At 36.9% G+C, this 17,191-nt stretch overlaps 1 protein-coding gene across 1 annotated transcript in view; it reads right to left on the reverse strand.

Annotated features, from left to right (window-relative positions):
* Positions 1-1,693: 1,693 nt before the first annotated feature.
* The window catches only part of IL1RAPL2 (interleukin 1 receptor accessory protein like 2), a 625,896-nt gene continuing 610,398 nt past the window's right edge, over positions 1,694-17,191 (reverse strand). The window contains exons 8-9 of the mRNA XM_055437631.2: positions 14,936-15,106; positions 1,694-2,391 (exon numbers count right to left, since the gene is read on the reverse strand). Of these exons, the coding sequence (XP_055293606.1) occupies positions 1,694-2,391; positions 14,936-15,106 (869 nt within the window). The remainder of the gene's footprint in view (positions 2,392-14,935; positions 15,107-17,191) is intronic.

Here is a 17,191-nt window from a genome sequence, read left to right on the forward strand (position 1 = left end):
ACATTACTTTTTAAAGGAGCAACTAATTGTCCCAGTGTGAAATGAACATGTATCACTGCTAAGGTTTCATATACTGTTTGTGCATAATGCATTTTCCGAGCATCTGGATATAGAAAAGCAACAGAAAAACAAGTACTTTGAACAAAACCCATGGATTATAGGGACTCAATCATGTAAAGAGGTTGAAATAAATAATCAAAACATATTACCTAATGTTCTCTTAAACATTTGTGTTTCACAGTTACCAGGACTGGGAAAATTCTTAATTTTTACACACTGTGTACACGTGTCCTTGTTTATATTTGCCCCCAAACATGATTTAAGAACCATACTCAAAATGCCAGAATGAACCTTAATTAATTGACCCCCACAGTAATTTTTGTGGACAGCACACCGAAGTTCATTGGAAATAACACAAAGAAGTAATTCACAATAAATACTAGAATAGGGGCACATTCCTTACAGCAAATCCATAAGATTTTAGAATATTCACAGGGATTTCTGATATGGTACAGTCACAGTCACAATGTGAGGGTGAAGAAGTTTAGTCTATAAAATATACTCTTTGAAGCACCAAGAATAGAGATACTTCTGAAGGAGTCTTGCACACATGGCCAAGCAGATATTGTGTATATTCAGAGTAGTCTGTTTCACAACTACATTTCAGATGAGAATCACTGCAATTGCTTCTCTACCACTAGTAAACTTGAATCATTCAGCACTTCATTTGTGAATATTGTTGTGTCACTTCTTTTCTACTGCTGACACTTGCAGTCAATATTTATTTAAATTCAGACTCCAACGGTGTTGCAAAAAGGAAGATGTGAGCATCTTCATGTAAAACTTATAGCAAGTCAAGAGATCATTTGGAAAAAATCCAAATCTGAATTTGTTAGCAAACAATAAAATGCCTGACTTAAAATGTGTTTTCAAATTTGTAAAACTTTGTTAATAGGGTAAAAAGCAGTAAGGTTTGTTCAACATCATCCTAAAAGAGCTAACAGCCTATCTATTCATTTGCTTAAGAAATGCATGTTGTTTACCTACCTACCAGTTTGCCTACAGAAAATGTGCTTGCCTAGTAAAACTAAAAGCTGTCATCATGCACTGTTGATTTAGTATACAGAAGTTGTCCATTATGTTGAAGACATTAAACTTATCAATCACATTTTTTTCTTAGCTGATCTTCCTCTACATACAATCTTCCAATTGGGATGTCTCAACAATTCTTTCTTGATAATTCCTGATTTTCAGTTACTCTATAGAAGTTCTTGTTTCCTCTTAAACTTAGTTCAGAATTTTCAAATTCAATTAAAGTCTTTAAGTTTTCCTTCTTTCAAATACTATGTGAATACTGAAATATTCATAAATATGGGGAACATAACTTACCTACCAAACTTGAAGTCTAAGTAGTATCATAAAATCTACTCTAAAACAATAGAATTTAAAATTGTTTTCTTTTAAGGAAGAAATCAAAACTGTACATTGGAACAAGGTACTATACTACAAAAGCAGGTCCTTCTATCCCCCCACCTATTCTGGAAATGTAAACAAAAATTAGATACAAAAGTGATTTCTGTGCAGTTTTCTCTGAACACTTTTTCAGCACCTCAGTTATTAGGTGTACTTTTTGCTTGGTATAGGAGAAATTTTGTATGCACACATAGCTGTTCAGAGGACTTCAGATTTTCCACTACCAAATATCACTGGTGAAGCTAAGCTCTTTGGATGATAAAGGTAGCAGGGAACTGTTCCTATGAAATTCCTGGGTATCTTTCAGGGCATTGTTAAGGGGTAGCTGTCCATTGAGTAGTGTCAGAGGCAGGTTACAATAAGTGTGGTGGTTGCCTAAGGAAGGTACTGGCAAGGTGGTGGTTGGCATCTCCTGTTTATAACCTCTGCAACAATGCCTCATTTGCATCGAATCTGAATGGTGGAAATCTGGGAGATCAGCTTGAGATGACACCAGAGAGGCTGAGGTACTGGTCATGGCAATAGAGGGTATAGGCTGGAGCTCTCCAAAAAGTCCTTGTTCTGCAGAGTCCAGAACATGGCACCGAGAAAGCATTTCTCTTTTCTTGGTGGGCATTTCATATACTAAGTGCTTCCAAAACTTAGAATTTAATTTGCTGCTCTTGGGTCCTTTCCACTTGATCAGGGACAGAAGTTTGATGCTGCGTTTTAGTGATTCCACCTCCTGGCAATTCACTTTTCCTTTTAATTCTGTACATTCAATCAAAATCACTTTGATTTCTCCACTGACTAGCATGTTATGGAGTCTGCTTTCCAATTCGAAAATACTCCATCCTCGTCTGAGAATATAGTCTGGAGTTAGCACGATAATAAGTCTTCTGCTTTGCTCAACACATCTTGTGAGATCTTCAACGTAGGCTACAAATCACAGAAAGAGAGAAAGAGTAAAACAAAGACATTCCCAGTCTTTAAAGCAGTAGGCTTGCATTCTAGTACAGCAAAGATCCAGTCTTTCACTAACATACATCACCTTTTCTTTTCTTGTATTGCACACTCAGAAAGCTCATTGCCTTAAAAAAAAAATTCTAATACTTTTCTTTCCCCTCACCATTACTTACAGTGTTTTAGCTAATATAAACTGACTTCTTCAGAGCTTAGGTGTATTTCAGTTATTTTTATTTACTGAATCATTTCATTCAGGACAAGCCTTCAGGCTAGTACTCTAAGTGACCAATCAGTAGGTTGATGAAGAGAGAAATGGAGCGTTTTAATGAAGGTCACTGTATTTATGGGTTTGGTTTGCTTTTCCTCAAGTTTCCAACTACTAAACAAGTAGGGGGGGGTCTATGTACATAATTTATATATATTACATTATACTTCAAAGATAATTATGAGAGAGATGGTGGAAAATCTCTTCTAAAATCATAGCTTGTTTTTCAGAATATCTTCTGCTATTTGCAACCTTAGGTTCTCCATTTTGTTCTTCAAACCTGGAGATAGGGAAGTGGTTTGTGTGTGCCCATGAGTTTAATTTGAACCAGCTGCTCTTTGTTCAGAGGAGGAGTGAGGGGTGGAGTTGGAGAATGGGGGATGGTGTGGAATGAACAGTATAGGAGGAGGAGTCTATCAACTGAGAAGTCTTTGCTCTACTTTGTGGGAAAATTCTGAAAGTAAGGTGAATAAGTTATGGTCTTTTCCTAGTAGAAAAGCACTCAACTAACTCTAGGTTTGTTTATCCCATGGAATCCTTTTGCAACCAGGCTTCCCAAAGCTGCATCCGCCAAAAAGGGAAACACACACATGTGTTAACAAATGGAGACTTAGACACAGGTGCTGTAACAGCGAGCTGTCTTTACTAAGCAGAGCACAAGGCCTTGTCTAATGTACAGTGCCCTCTAGCAGAAGCAGTGCTTACAGAAGCATAGCAACATTTGTCACTACAAATCTGCCCAAGGTTACAGACTACTTTCAGGTTGTCACGTCCAGTACATAGTGTGGGGCCACCAAGCAGCTCAGTGCAAGTCATTTGAAAAGAGAAACTTATTTTACAGATGCATATTTTTACAGATGACTTCTCTTTCCCAGGGTTTTATTTCTACTGTTTGGCAGCAAGAACACTTTCACAAGTGAAAAAGAGCAAACTCTCTACACCCTACAGATAAACAACTTTTTGAGAGGTACACAGAGAACTGCCCATTTAACAAACTGTTGTTAACTGCTGTTTTGCTTTTTACTTAATACATTTCAGGACTTTTTCATGCACTAGTTACAGAGACTGTATCTGAGGTGATAAGGCAACTTCTAAGTGGGGAGGGAACCCCTTAAGAATTTTATTAAAATTAACCCATTCAGAATTTTATTTTAGAGATTATGTTTAAAAAAAACAGTATTGAAATCTGCAAAAAGTAAAAATGAAAACAAAACAAAAACACCACACAAGGAGCAATGGGGAATTTATCACTCTGTCATTTAGAGAACTGGTGAAACAGAATGGAAGGAAAGGTAGAAAGTTTCAATAGAGTGGAAAAATATTATCCCAATGTATCAACAGCTCTGACTCTTCATTTTCTTCCTTTCTTTCTGCTCCCAAAAAGAAAGAAGTTATGTGGGAAGCTTCATCATTAGAAGTTGAATCTGTAAGATACAGTAAAATAAACTATCATGCATCTTTCCCATTATTCTTTTCACCTTTCCTCCAAACAAAACAAAATCCCAAGCCAGAATCATGGTATAAGTGCAGGAGTCCATGAAAACACAACTTTACCAGATTATGTATGAGTTAATTGTTATTTTTACAGAAGAATTCTTTACAAAATGATTTACTGAGGGGTTATCCCAAGTAGTAGTCTTCCCTCATTCATTGTAGCTTTACATTTAATTCTTAAAAATTTATCTGTACAAACTTTGTCATGAGCACATTTGTCACAGAAATGATACCTATATGAACAACACTATTTCTATGTGTTGGGATGTAGCTTAATTTACTTTTTAACTATACTTTAAAATACAAAAGGTACAGCTATACAGATTTCTATCTACTTAAAGAAAATGACAGCTCAAGTGTTCACAGTCATAAGAGAAACAATACACACACACACTAATAAATTTGATTGGGATGTCATAGGCTTTGACTGTGGGCTTCCCAGGTGTCTCAGTGGTAAAGAACTTGCCTGCCAATGCAGGAGACGCAAGAGATGGGGATTCAATCCCTGGGTTGGGAAGATCCCCTAGAGAAGGAAATGGCAACCTACTCTAGTATTCTTGCCTGGAAAATCCCATGGACAGAGGAGCCTCGGGGGCTATAGTCCATGGGGTCGCAAAGAGTCCCCAGAAATGACTGAGCACACTCACACACACACACAGAGGCTTTGGCTTTATTATCCCTTTTCTCTGTTGGGGGAGGGAACAGGGTACAATTTTTGCCCCATTAATATGGTTCTCCCCCTTCACTTGTCTATTATACTTTGCCATTTGACAGTTAAGCAGAATGCAACATTTAGGGTTTGAGGGGCTTCTTAGAGATTAATTAGGCAGAATTTGCATTTGCCCCCCAGAAGGAATGCCTGTCAAGAGGAATCCCATTACACTCAGCTGCATGGGGTGTGAGTGTTGAAGGGAACCGTGGAGAGAGGGAGTGGCCCCTTTCTCCAGCATACTACACTGGCTCTGCTTATCCTGGCAAAGCCTAGTGGAGAGTTGAGGCAACCATCCAGATAATTCCAGCTGAAAACCTGCTCTGGAAGAAAAAAAGGTCTGAATTATCCTGGTTTGCCCTATATATACATTAATCATATGCACTGGAGTCAGTCAGTCAGTCAGTACATCTAAATTTTCCCTGGGTAGACACAGCCCAAGTGTCCCAAAGAAAACACAAGCCACTTTCTTGGGCCCCGAATTTCGTGTTCCATTTCACTTGGTGAAAAACCAAGTGGAAGTTTTCAGATGTGAAGCCCACATTTCACTTCTTGGGATGCTGATCAGTGGCTGGGCAGCAATCTCAGTATTTGAAAGCAGTTGGGGAGGTGCCTCTAAGAGCTGTCTGGCTCTAAGGAAAAGAAGGAGAAACTGGGCCCTCACTTCCATATTCTGGCTTGCTCTCTCTGTTTTTCTCTCTATGCTTTTTTCTTTTTCTCACCCCTTTGCTCCTCTTTCTCCCTTTCATTTTTTTTCTTTTCCTGTCCTGTCTCTCCTGTCCTTTTACCTCCCTCTTTGCTTTCTTTCTCACTTCCCCTTCTTATTCTCCCTTCTCTTTTGCTTACCTCTCTTTGCCCTGTTTCTCCCTTCCTTCCTAAATCTTTGCTTTCTGTATCTTTGTCTTTGGGAAAAACAAACAAGGAACTAGACACCATGAAAGGAATACTAAATTAGCAAGGGACCCAACAGGTAGAGTTAACAATATTTTTTACTTGCTAATCTTTATCCAGGGAGTTATTGCTGGCTCCTATGCAGCAAGTGCACAGAAGAATTTTCCCCAACCCCTGGAGTTGCATGTCTGCATCCAATGACTGTGAATTGGAGCCTGATCCATTAGGACCATGCCCTGTTTTTGTATGGCCTGTGAGCTAAGAATGATTTTTTAAAACATTTTACAGGGTTTAAAAAAATAAGAATATGATGCAACAGAGACCATATATGACCCACAAAGCCTAAAATATTTATTCTCTGAACCTTTACAGAGAAAGGTTGCCACCCCTAAATTAGAGACCAATCAGGATGTTTAGGTTTGGAAAAGTTCCAAATAAACTAAGCAGAAAACAGGTATCAAATTAAGGCATTGCTGGTCCACAGCTAGTGTAGTCCCTGACAGGCAGTGGTGTTTGCCATGGTAGGGCTGTGGTTTTGTGAGACATGTTAGAATCCTTCAGGAGCCATTTAAAAAAGTTTCTTACCATGAAGAGATAATAAAGAAATGTTTTTTTTTTAATTCCTAAATTCAAAGCACACATGAATACTTGCTAAATCTTGCCCTGACTTGTTCAGGTAAATTTAGCAACCAAGTAGCAGAAATCCCTTAAAAGACTATTTTTTCCACATAAAACTACAAAACTTCCCTTACATGAAAGGATATTAAGTTATTTCTTTGAAAATTTTGAAGTAACTTAACAATGACAGAATAAACTATGGGTGGTTGTGTCTGACAGCCTTCTGCTTCTCTAAACAAGGATATGAAACCACACTAGATATGAAACAAAGCGATTACACTTAACCTATTTGTGATCTTCACAATTTTGTAAAGAAAAAAATGGGCAGTTGTATAAACCAAAATTCCAGTGTATTTAGAAAAGTAGGATTCAATCTACAAAAATGACTTGAAAACAGGCCACTTATAATCAAAGCAAAAAAGTAAACTGAAAGAAGAAATAAAAGTACAAAATAGAATCAGGAAGAATATAATGGCAGCCCCAAGAAGTTTCTTCTAATGGGGTGTGTATACTTTTCCCAAAGAACTCAGTACTCCTAAATGCCAGGCTTTAAATCTACTCTGGATATAGGCAGAAGCACAAGGAGAAAACACTCTTATGCATAAATTTCTATGTGGTCTTGCTACTAGCTACTAACCATTTGATTTTCAAACTAATTAATTATAAATTATTTTTGTGTTGACACTGCTGCTTATGTCAGAATCATTATTAGGGGTAGTAGGCATATTAAAAATTAAGAGACAAGTACTTAGTCTGTAGGTAAAAGCATAATTTATTACTTTGTCAGGTTCAAACAATAGAATCTTGGTAGGCTTATACTCACAGTTATGTATATCCAAAATCAGTTAAACAGACAAATCATTAGGGTGAGATGGGATGTGTCAAAATTGATAATATTCTACTAATTTTAGTGAATATTACATAACAAATAGCCATCAGCAATGATATTTATTAAACCTATAGATTCATATATCAAAAACACGACGGTTTCTGACTATGACTGAGATGGATCCACTCCTATAACTGGTGGGGAGAAACCAGCAAAAATAATACAGGTTTCACATGTATCAAAGAAAAAAATGTATTATTCAGCACTATATATTTGGAGAAAGTTATTAGACCTCTGGTATAAACAGAGGCATACAGTGAGGTACTTTATAATGTAGTCTCACTGAAAATACTACCTGCATTTAAAATAATGATGCTTAATACTAACTTATTGAAAGAGTTACACAGGTTGACAACCTCACTCTTTATCTTGGCTGATGTGAAAGCTTTCGGGTCTTGCTTCTGCCTCTGGCAGATGTAAGAATCTGTCTGTGTTGTCTGCCACAGAGATTGAGGCTACAAATTTTTTTATTTAGCCAGGTGTGTGTGAGGGGAGCAGGGGGCTTTCTAAACAGTGTGTAATATTACTTGCCCTACAAAAACCTTCCCTGCCCCCTCCTCCAAGTCCTTGACTTGATAGCTCATAGTTCATAGGGATAAAATTATTTTGGGCAGGATTTTTGATTTCTATTGACTATTGTAAGGGTTCTAATTGATTCTGATTAATAAGCTGATCAATAGTTAACATGGATTTGTTGAGTCCTTGTGAATGAGGAAACCATGATTTATTTAGTTTTGACTTTGGAAGCTGCATTTTTGGTAATGAATCCTTTGCTTTTGTATTTCATCAATGGATGGACAGGAAGGCATGATGGTGGGCAGAATCTACTCTGGAATGTTGTCCATATTTCTGAATTCTTTTGTTTTCTTCTTTACCTCTTCACTGAGAATAGAGGTAGGTAATGGAACACATTCAGAGAATACTGAAAGAAAGAAAATGTGGACAGTAGCAAACAAAGAGTCTGCAAAATATCCTTCCCCTCCTTCTTTTCTCTTTTAACTTCATGCCCTAAAATCTGTAGATTTGTCATTCTAATCAGTGCAATCTCGATAAATATGGAACAAGACAACTTGCTGCTTACATAGTACTTTCTGTGGTTCCTTTGGTACTTAAGACAATTTTATCTTGATCTTCAACTCTGTTTTTAAGGTGTTTATTATCTGTGCTTCCCCAAAAGTAGATGCTTTGTTTGAAATTCCACACAACAGAGGCTCAAACTTTGAATGAGAAACCTCAGTCCATTGACCACAGTACTTTGCTGGTCATATTGGATACAGTTTACAGTTCCCTCTCTCTAGACTCTAACATGAAGAGGTTGGTGGGCATATATAATTTTATTCCATGTAAGTAAATTGTATACAATGTGTTAAATTTCCATGATTGTGCATTTCACCCCTGCCTCACACTTTTTAGGTCACAGACGTCAGATTGCCTGGAAAAGGATTTTATTACTCCCCAAGGACAATTTACTTGAATGACGTCCAATATGTCCAGCTATTAGAGAAACTATTGGCAATGAATAGTTACAGATCCATGTACAAAAATTTTTTTGCATGCCTCACTTCAGAAGCGACTAGGGATCATCTGACACCAGATGTATTCTCCAGTCATTTGTTATTTCAATGTCAGCACAATCACATGGCCATTAAATAACTGAAGATTAGAATAGTGAGGAAAGTCTAGCAAATGCAAGAATGTAATCAGACATAATAATTTTTACCTTAAATTACTGAAGGAGTCCTAGGATTCTTGAGTGAGAGAAACAGAAATTTGAGCATGAAAAAAAATGAAAAGACAACTTGATATTTGAAGCCAAATTCATAAATATAATTTCAACAGACATGGCTGATCAACCATATGCATGATGATATTTTTCATTCACTAATGTCTTTCTCTGGTGAAATAATGCAGGAATAACTCACATAGAGATCCCCATAGTCTTCCTATGGGTAGAAGAGGAAACTGAGCTAAAAGCTTTTGAAAGGCTTTTTTCTCTTTCATGTCTACTTAATCAACTATAGATTTTTCTAAAGCTTCAGCCAGAACTAGCTCAGTTTATAATTGTTTTTAAGTATTTCATATGTACTCTTAAGGATCCTACTCACTTTCTCTTAAAAGGCAAGCAAAAGCTACAGGATTTGGTTGCTTCTACTTTTAGTCTTAGAGTGCTATTTTGTCCATTTGATCAGTTGAAAAAGTTTTATATTTTTATGTTTTCTAATCTCTGCAGAAACACTGAGATAAGATGGACTCAAAAGCCTAAATGGTACTCATCCAAAAATGTCCCCAATCTCAGAATCTCAACTGCACAGCTGGGTTCTGTTGGTCATATGTCAGCTTCAGAGCACATCTGTTCATTCCTAAAGGATCCACTAGGCCCCATGAACACAATGTGCTCTGTGTATAGTACTTTACACCACAAAACCCAGCAGCTGCACGGGTGAGAAAATCTCTACTTCTCAAGTTTGTGTCTCTAGGCAGTTTGAGTAGGGTGTTTTCTATCTGGCTTTCTTTTGGTTGCCTGTCACTTCTGACATTCAGATGCCTGTTGGCAACAAAGTTGCTTTTGCTATTCTACTACAGATGTTTCTAGCCTGGGAAGAGACAGACCAAACTTTTACTGGAAAGTAGGAATTCTTGCCACATTCAGGCACCAAACCTGAGAAAACATAAGGAAGATTCTGGCCACAGGCTCAAGAATGGAAAGGTAGGTCACTGCCAGGAAAATAATGTCCAGATCTAAAGATTTCTAGTTTTAGCATTTAGGAAAAATATTTGTGTCAGATCTTCCCATCTGTGATGGTTCATGATGGCCAAAGGACACTTCCCTAGTAGGGCATGCAAGGAGAGTACAATTACATACACCTCACCTTAGAAAGTGACATCTTTACATTCAAGCTTTCTGAGACCTCATGGTCACATGTGTGGGTGGTGGGGAGGAGAGAGGGAAGGGGAGGGGAAGATAAGGTAAGGGAGACACATTCATGTACTTTTGAAACCGTATGCATTGGAGAGATTTGTGTGTTGATGAGGTTGAGTTGAAATACCATGAGAGTGGTGAAAAAGAAACTGAAGATACATAAAACATGAAGGTGTTAAACATGAATAGGTTTATATAAAAAATTTCATTAGTTTGATTCATTGAAAATTATTGTTGTAGGTCAAGAGTGATATTATGAAGTCTGTTTTACAATCCTCAAATGCCTCTCTGCTAGTTTTTAGAGGAAGGAGCAGTCTTGGGTCAACATATTTTAAATGAGATGTGAGGGACAAACACGGCTTATAATATTGTAACTAGTGCCCCCCCACAGGAATGTGTCTATATTTATATAGCATAACCTGTTAAATCTGTACCAATGACTGCGACTACAGACCATAGAAGCTTCTTTAATAACACATATACACTAAGTCCAAAATGTTCTACTCTGTCATTCATGTGTAAATCAAGTATATTATTCATATACTTCATTGACTTCCTGAATGCGTGCTAAAAATGCCAAGGAAAAACTCGTTAATCGTGACATGGTGACTGCTCAGCCAGCTCTGAAATGTTGATGGAAAGGAAAAATTGTCAAAGGGCCTTTTTAAGAACTTCTGCAGGTTACACTCGCAAATCGGAATTCAGAGAACATGAATTTTCTCATTCAGGAAGGAAGGATTAAAATCAAACACCCTCCAGTGGTTGCATCTGAAAACTGCATAGTTGTCCCTTACTTGTAAAAGCAGCCTTCCTGTGTACCATTGAGTACCCAGGATCCAGCTCCCTGCTTAGTTTAATTGTTGTATCATATCAAAAAATTAAAATGATCTTCTATGGACCATAAAATCTCTCTTCATCCTAATAACATCTTGAGTATTTTTATATTAAGTTCTTTAAATGTCAGGATAAATAAGGCAACAACCTCGTATCATCCCTTATGTTGTATATTACAGTCCTCAATTAAAATCTTGTACTTTCGTGCTAGGAAATATGACTTGTATAAGCCTCACATCCCATGGTCAAGGAGGACATTCAGGCCTATCTATAAGACACCAAAACAACTAATCAATTTCGCCAATCAACTAGCTGACTCAGTGAGGTATAAAATATTCTACCACCTGTTTGACTAAATTAACACAGCATGTTGATTCAATTGACCTGTCAAATTATCAAAATAAACTGAGAGAATGAAGAAAACACAATTTGCGGATGCATCTTTCTTGCTCTCATGATCTCACCCTGGGTCTCATGTGTCTCACTTTGACCCATGCACACTAGGTGCTGCTTTATATAATAAGCAAGCGTCCTCTATTGGGTCTCAGGTAAAGTGGTTCACCTGTGTTCCAAGTTGTCCCTATTTCTTTTCCTGATGTGCACAATGTTGAAGTATTGTTTTCTGGGTCAGAAGAAAGATAATCAAAGTTGACATGTTCAGACATGAAGGGTGACATTTTTAAGTCACTTAGTGGGGTTGATAAAGACTGTCTATTGTGGTGCCAACAAATTTGTAATGCAATAAGGCAGAAATTGAATCCACACTGAATCCTACTGAAGGTGACTTGACATAGAATATAAATTCCACTTTGGTAATGCTATTATCTGAATACAATTTAGGACACTATCTAAAAATTGATGTTGCAGAATTTTGATAGTTAACGAGATGCTCTTGGCAAAAAATGCAAAAAATACATAGTAATCTAATGAATTAAACAAAAAATACTAAAAGGATATTTTTGATATTTCACTAATGACCAACCTCAGCCTCTTGTAGATATTCTTTCTAATATCTGAAAAAAATACACATTAGGACTGAGACTATTCCTATGAATTACATTTTCTTTCAGCAGAAAGCTCCTTTTTAGCTTTCTTATTCACTTGTTTAAAAGGCCTTTCAGATACTGTCATGCAAATATTAAAACTTTTATTTATTTCATTTCCTCTTGTCTTAAACCAACACTATTAAAACAAAATCAGCAAGCATCTATTTAGCATCTACTGAGCTCAGGCATTCTGTTAGATTATAACAGGGATATGTAGATGAATGAGAGACAGTCCCTGCCCTCATGGAGCTTACGATCTCACTGAGAAGATAAGACATACATAGGTAGAAAGCTACATACAAAAATAATACAAAATATCACAGGAATACAAAATTTATAGTCAAGCAAGTGATTATACCCCATGTACTCTAGAGTTAGAAATCATTATGGAGTTTTCACAGAGGCAGTGATATGTAGAGGATAAATAGGATTTGTAAAGGTATAGAAGACTAACATGAACAAAAGCATTGCAAGGACATACAATGTACATGAAAGGCATAGTTTGGCTAGAGTATGGGAATGGGTAAGGGAAATGGGTAAGGGAAGTGAGTAAGGGATGGGTAAGGCAAATGGTAGGAGAAAAATTTAGGAGATAAATCTGGGCTGTTACTAGACTGTAGAAGTGTTTAAATAAGGGTTAGTAGACTTAATCTTGTAAGAAATAGTGAAGTATATAAGATTGTTGAATAGGGGAGAGACATGAGGAAGGAGGTATATATATTAGTGGGACTAGATGGATGAGAGGAAAAATAATGAAGGCAAAGAGTAATAGGCATTGAGGAATAAGTTGATTAGGGCCTATACTAGAATGGTAGAAGTGGTCATGGAAAAGATACAAATGGACACTGGATTTGGGAGAGAGATAACAAAGGATCAAAAATGACTCTGAGGTATCAGCATGTTCCTTGGGGTTCAATCAATGTAGAACTGGCATTTCAAGTCATGAAAATACAGGAAATTACAGAAAGAAAAGAGGTGAGGACCAAGGCAAGAAATCTGAGGAAGTCTTATATTTGTTCAAAGTAGTGTACCAGTAAATATTGTCTGATTTCTTCCTATGAATGTGTAAGTGTGCATACTCACGTGCAAACCCAAACATAACAGAAATATATGCACACTGAGAAAAAGTGATGAACAACCAAAACTCAGTTGTTTCAATTTCTTTCTTGCCAGCTAGTGACCATGGTGGACTTCTGATCATTTAATTAACATTATTGAGGAATAAATAATGATCTAGAGGAGTGAGAACCAAACAGATCTAGGTTCTAATTCTATCTCTACCATTTGCCAGTTAACTGATACTGTACTTCTTTCAGGTCTTATTTCCTCATCTGTAAGATGAAGATAATAGTGCCTGCTCTTAAGGGTGAAATGAAACAATGTATCTGAAAATATTCTATATATAGTCAAGTACTGAAAATATAAGCTTTTTAATTTTGTTAGCCCTTGTGTATAAATTACCATATTCTGATTTGTGGTTACAGTTTAATTTCCTATTCCCAGGGATGTTCATAAATACATGCAAACTAATTCTAGCACTTTTAGTTTCCTGCAATGACATTTTAAGCTCTTTGAGGGTAGGGGCTATATCTTTTCTGTATTTATCTTATACTACCATGTACAATACTCTGAACAGTAAAAGAAAAATGTATATTTTTTACTTGAACCTGAATTCTGAAAACTCACATATAACTTTCAATATGTAGCATAATTGAAAAGTGGCACTCAAGCCCTCCCCATAGTCTAGAACTTCTTAAAAAGAATTTAAATACGCAGTGAGGTGCCACACCCCATGGCCTCATATACATTTTAAAATTTTATTTATTTTTTAATTGGAGGATAATTGCTTTACAAGATTGTGTTGGTTTCTTCCATACGTCAACATGAATCAGCCATAGGTATCTGTATGCCCTCTCCCCCTTGACCTCCCTCTCACTTCCCACCCTATCCCACCCCTCTTGGTTGTCTCCCTGCATCATACAGCAAATTTCCACTGGCTAGCTGATTTTACATGTGGTAATATATATGTTTCAATGTTACTCTCTAAATTTGTCCCATTCTCTCCTTCCCCCTGTGTGTCCACAAGTCTATCCTCTCTGTCTGCATCTCCATTGCTGCCAAGCTGATACGTTCATCAATACCGTCTTTCTAGATTCCATGTATTTGAGTTAATATATGATATTTGTTTTTTTCTCTTTCTGACTTACTTCACTCTGTATAATATCCACCATATTAGAAGTGAGTCAAATGCATTCATTTTAATGGCTAAGTAAATATTCCATTGTGTATATGTACCACAGCTTCTTTTCCCATTCATCTGTTGATGGACATCTAGGTTGCTTCCATGTGCTAGCTATTGTAAATAGTGCTGCAGTGAACATTCAGGTGCATGTGTCTTTCAGTTATGTTTAAGTGGATTTTTCTGTAAATCTGGAAATGAGTATCAAGTCTTAAATTCAGAGTTATTAGTGACAATGATTGTAGGTATAAGTGGAAACATAATGACAGAAGATCAGTTTTGGAACTGAAATGCATTGAAAATCTGAAATGCAAAAAAAAGATCTGACTTATACAGTTTTAAAGGATCTTCATTTTTCTAAGAGCACTAAGGCAATATAATAAAATGTACAATTAAATCACAATTTTAAAACCATACCTAAAATATAGGTAAGAGTGCCTTTAAAAAAATTTGGATGCTAGAAAGTCATAACACAGGCATTGGGGAAAATTTTGAATTTAATAAAATCTCCTGTAAGAAAAAAACTAAATACTTGGCTATGACATTTGAAGTCTCCATATAACTTCTTAAGTGAAACCAAACTTTTAAAATACAAAACTCAAAAGTACTTACTTCCACTTGGAATTAGGTCCCTTTCTGGGATGAATAGTTTATATCCATAGTGTTTTTCCAGCACATCTGGCAGTATTTCAAGAGCAAATTGCTCTTCTTCAGGATTGTCACAGTCTAAAGTATCTTGGTCCACTTTTGTGTAAGAGAGATAGGCATCATATTCCTTGTTGTCTTAGATACAAAGAAAAACAAAAGGGTTGTATGTATGATTAGCAGGTTCTCTTTCAGGACTAAATATCTGTAATAATTAACAGGCTAGAATAAGGAGTAATAACCATCATTAACAGTTAGAAAAAATAAGTCACATGTCATGCTGTAAAAAGTACATTTCAACACAATCCAGTTATAGTCACGGGATATAAACTGAAATTGCTATGCAATGGGCAACATACAGTTTTGACAGAATAAAAGAGAATTATTTGTAACTTTCGGTGTGAATGATTAGCTCAATGTGTTTGAATGAAGGACTACATAGACCAAAGTCATGAATCTTAACTCTTTCTGTGCCAGTTGGCTTGGCTCTGTTACTTGGTCACAGACTATACCTTGTTTGCACAAATATGTGTAAGAGATCCAAAAGAGGCTGGGCCCTGGAGTGTGGAAGATCGAAATAATCTAGCCTCACTCCTGGAGACTCTACTTGCAACACATGCCATACTTCCAGTTGGTTACTGTTGTCATCCTCATATACAAAATGCAGTTCATTACCAAATATTAGAGACAGCAGCTGGATTTTATACAGGTGCATTGCCTGTTATTCTTGTTCAATCCATGGCCAACTAATTTGACACAAACTTCCAAAAGAAGCCTTTGTTTAAAAATACACATCCTTCCAATATTGCCAAATTAGGTTTTCCCTTCACCCATTTAGTCAGAGTTAACTGTGCTTTAAGAATGTATTTTTCCTTCCTTTGCTGTATTGGCTCAGAGCCAGTCTCCCCAAAGAGAAAATGTGTATGTGTATGTATGTGTATACACACACAGAGTTTTTCCCTGATTTTATTAATGAATACAGCCACTCAAAGTATTAGTCCCCACTGGTTTTAGAAGGGACACACTGGAAAAGTTATAGTGGTTTTTAAAATTCCCTTATTTATAGAAAAATTGTTAATGTGGTGAGTCTAGACTCATATGGAATGATTAGTATTTATTAAACATAGTTACTTGCAAATAATTTTAAAAGACCAGAAAACATTTCAGATTTTGTTTCTAAAGCACAGAAATATTTTCCATTAAAACAGACCTGATTATAGTTAAAACCTGACCAAAATATACTTTACAGAATGAAGCAGCCAGTCATTTTCCTTATACCATTAATAATTTGGTTCTAACTGCTGAAAGAGGTATGCATGATAGGCACGTAAAGAGATATAAATATCCTATGGGATCCAAGGTGGCTCAGTGGTAAAGAATTTGCCTGCCAGTGTAGGAGACTTGGGTTCAATCCCTGGGTTGGGAAAATCCCCTGGAGAGGGAAATGGCAACCCACTCCAGTATTCTTGCCTGGAGAATCCTATGGACAGAGGAGCCTTGCGGGCTATGGTTCGTGGGGTTGCAAAGTGTTGGACATGATTTAGAGACCAAACAATAACAACAAATACCCTATGGTAAGAAGCACACAGGACCCCTTTGACTATTGTAGTGATAACTGAGTCAGGATTATATTGTTCTAATTCTAGTAAGGTTCCAGGCTTCACTACCCCCACATGAAAAGAACTCTGGTTATTTATGTTAAGATGGTGCTTGAAGCCAGGAGGCTTCCCTTTAGCCTGTCCTCTAGCTAGAAAAGACTTTTGTGAGCCTTTGTTGGGTTACTTGATTGCTTAGGAACACACGCACATGGAGGACTGCCCCAATAGTTGAGATCACTTGGCTTACAAATAAGGCACATTCCACTGTTATGCATAAAACCCCACTTGGAAGTGAGAATGTTCACAAGCAATGCTAATATAAGAACCTCCTGGTAATCCTAGCACCTCTGCCCCTGTTCCAATCAGGCTCAGGATGCACCTGCAGGCCCTTGACTGTCTCCAGCTATAATTACTCACCTGGGACTAAGAGTTGCCGATGATACACAGCTGGAAGAATAAAATAGGCCAAAGGACAAACAGATCCATTTCTATGAGCAAAATGTATTTCATCTTTCTTGATAGATGGTGTTGCTGCCTCAAACTCCATAATGTCAGACTAGATCCTAGTTTCCTCTGACTCTGATAACTCTAACTCACAAACCTCTTGAAATTCAACTACTTATTA

This window comes from Moschus berezovskii, chromosome X, assembly GCF_049115385.1.
Source record: "Moschus berezovskii isolate FMDL1 chromosome X, NW_MosBer_1.0, whole genome shotgun sequence".
Classification (NCBI taxonomy): Eukaryota; Metazoa; Chordata; class Mammalia; order Artiodactyla; family Moschidae; genus Moschus; species Moschus berezovskii.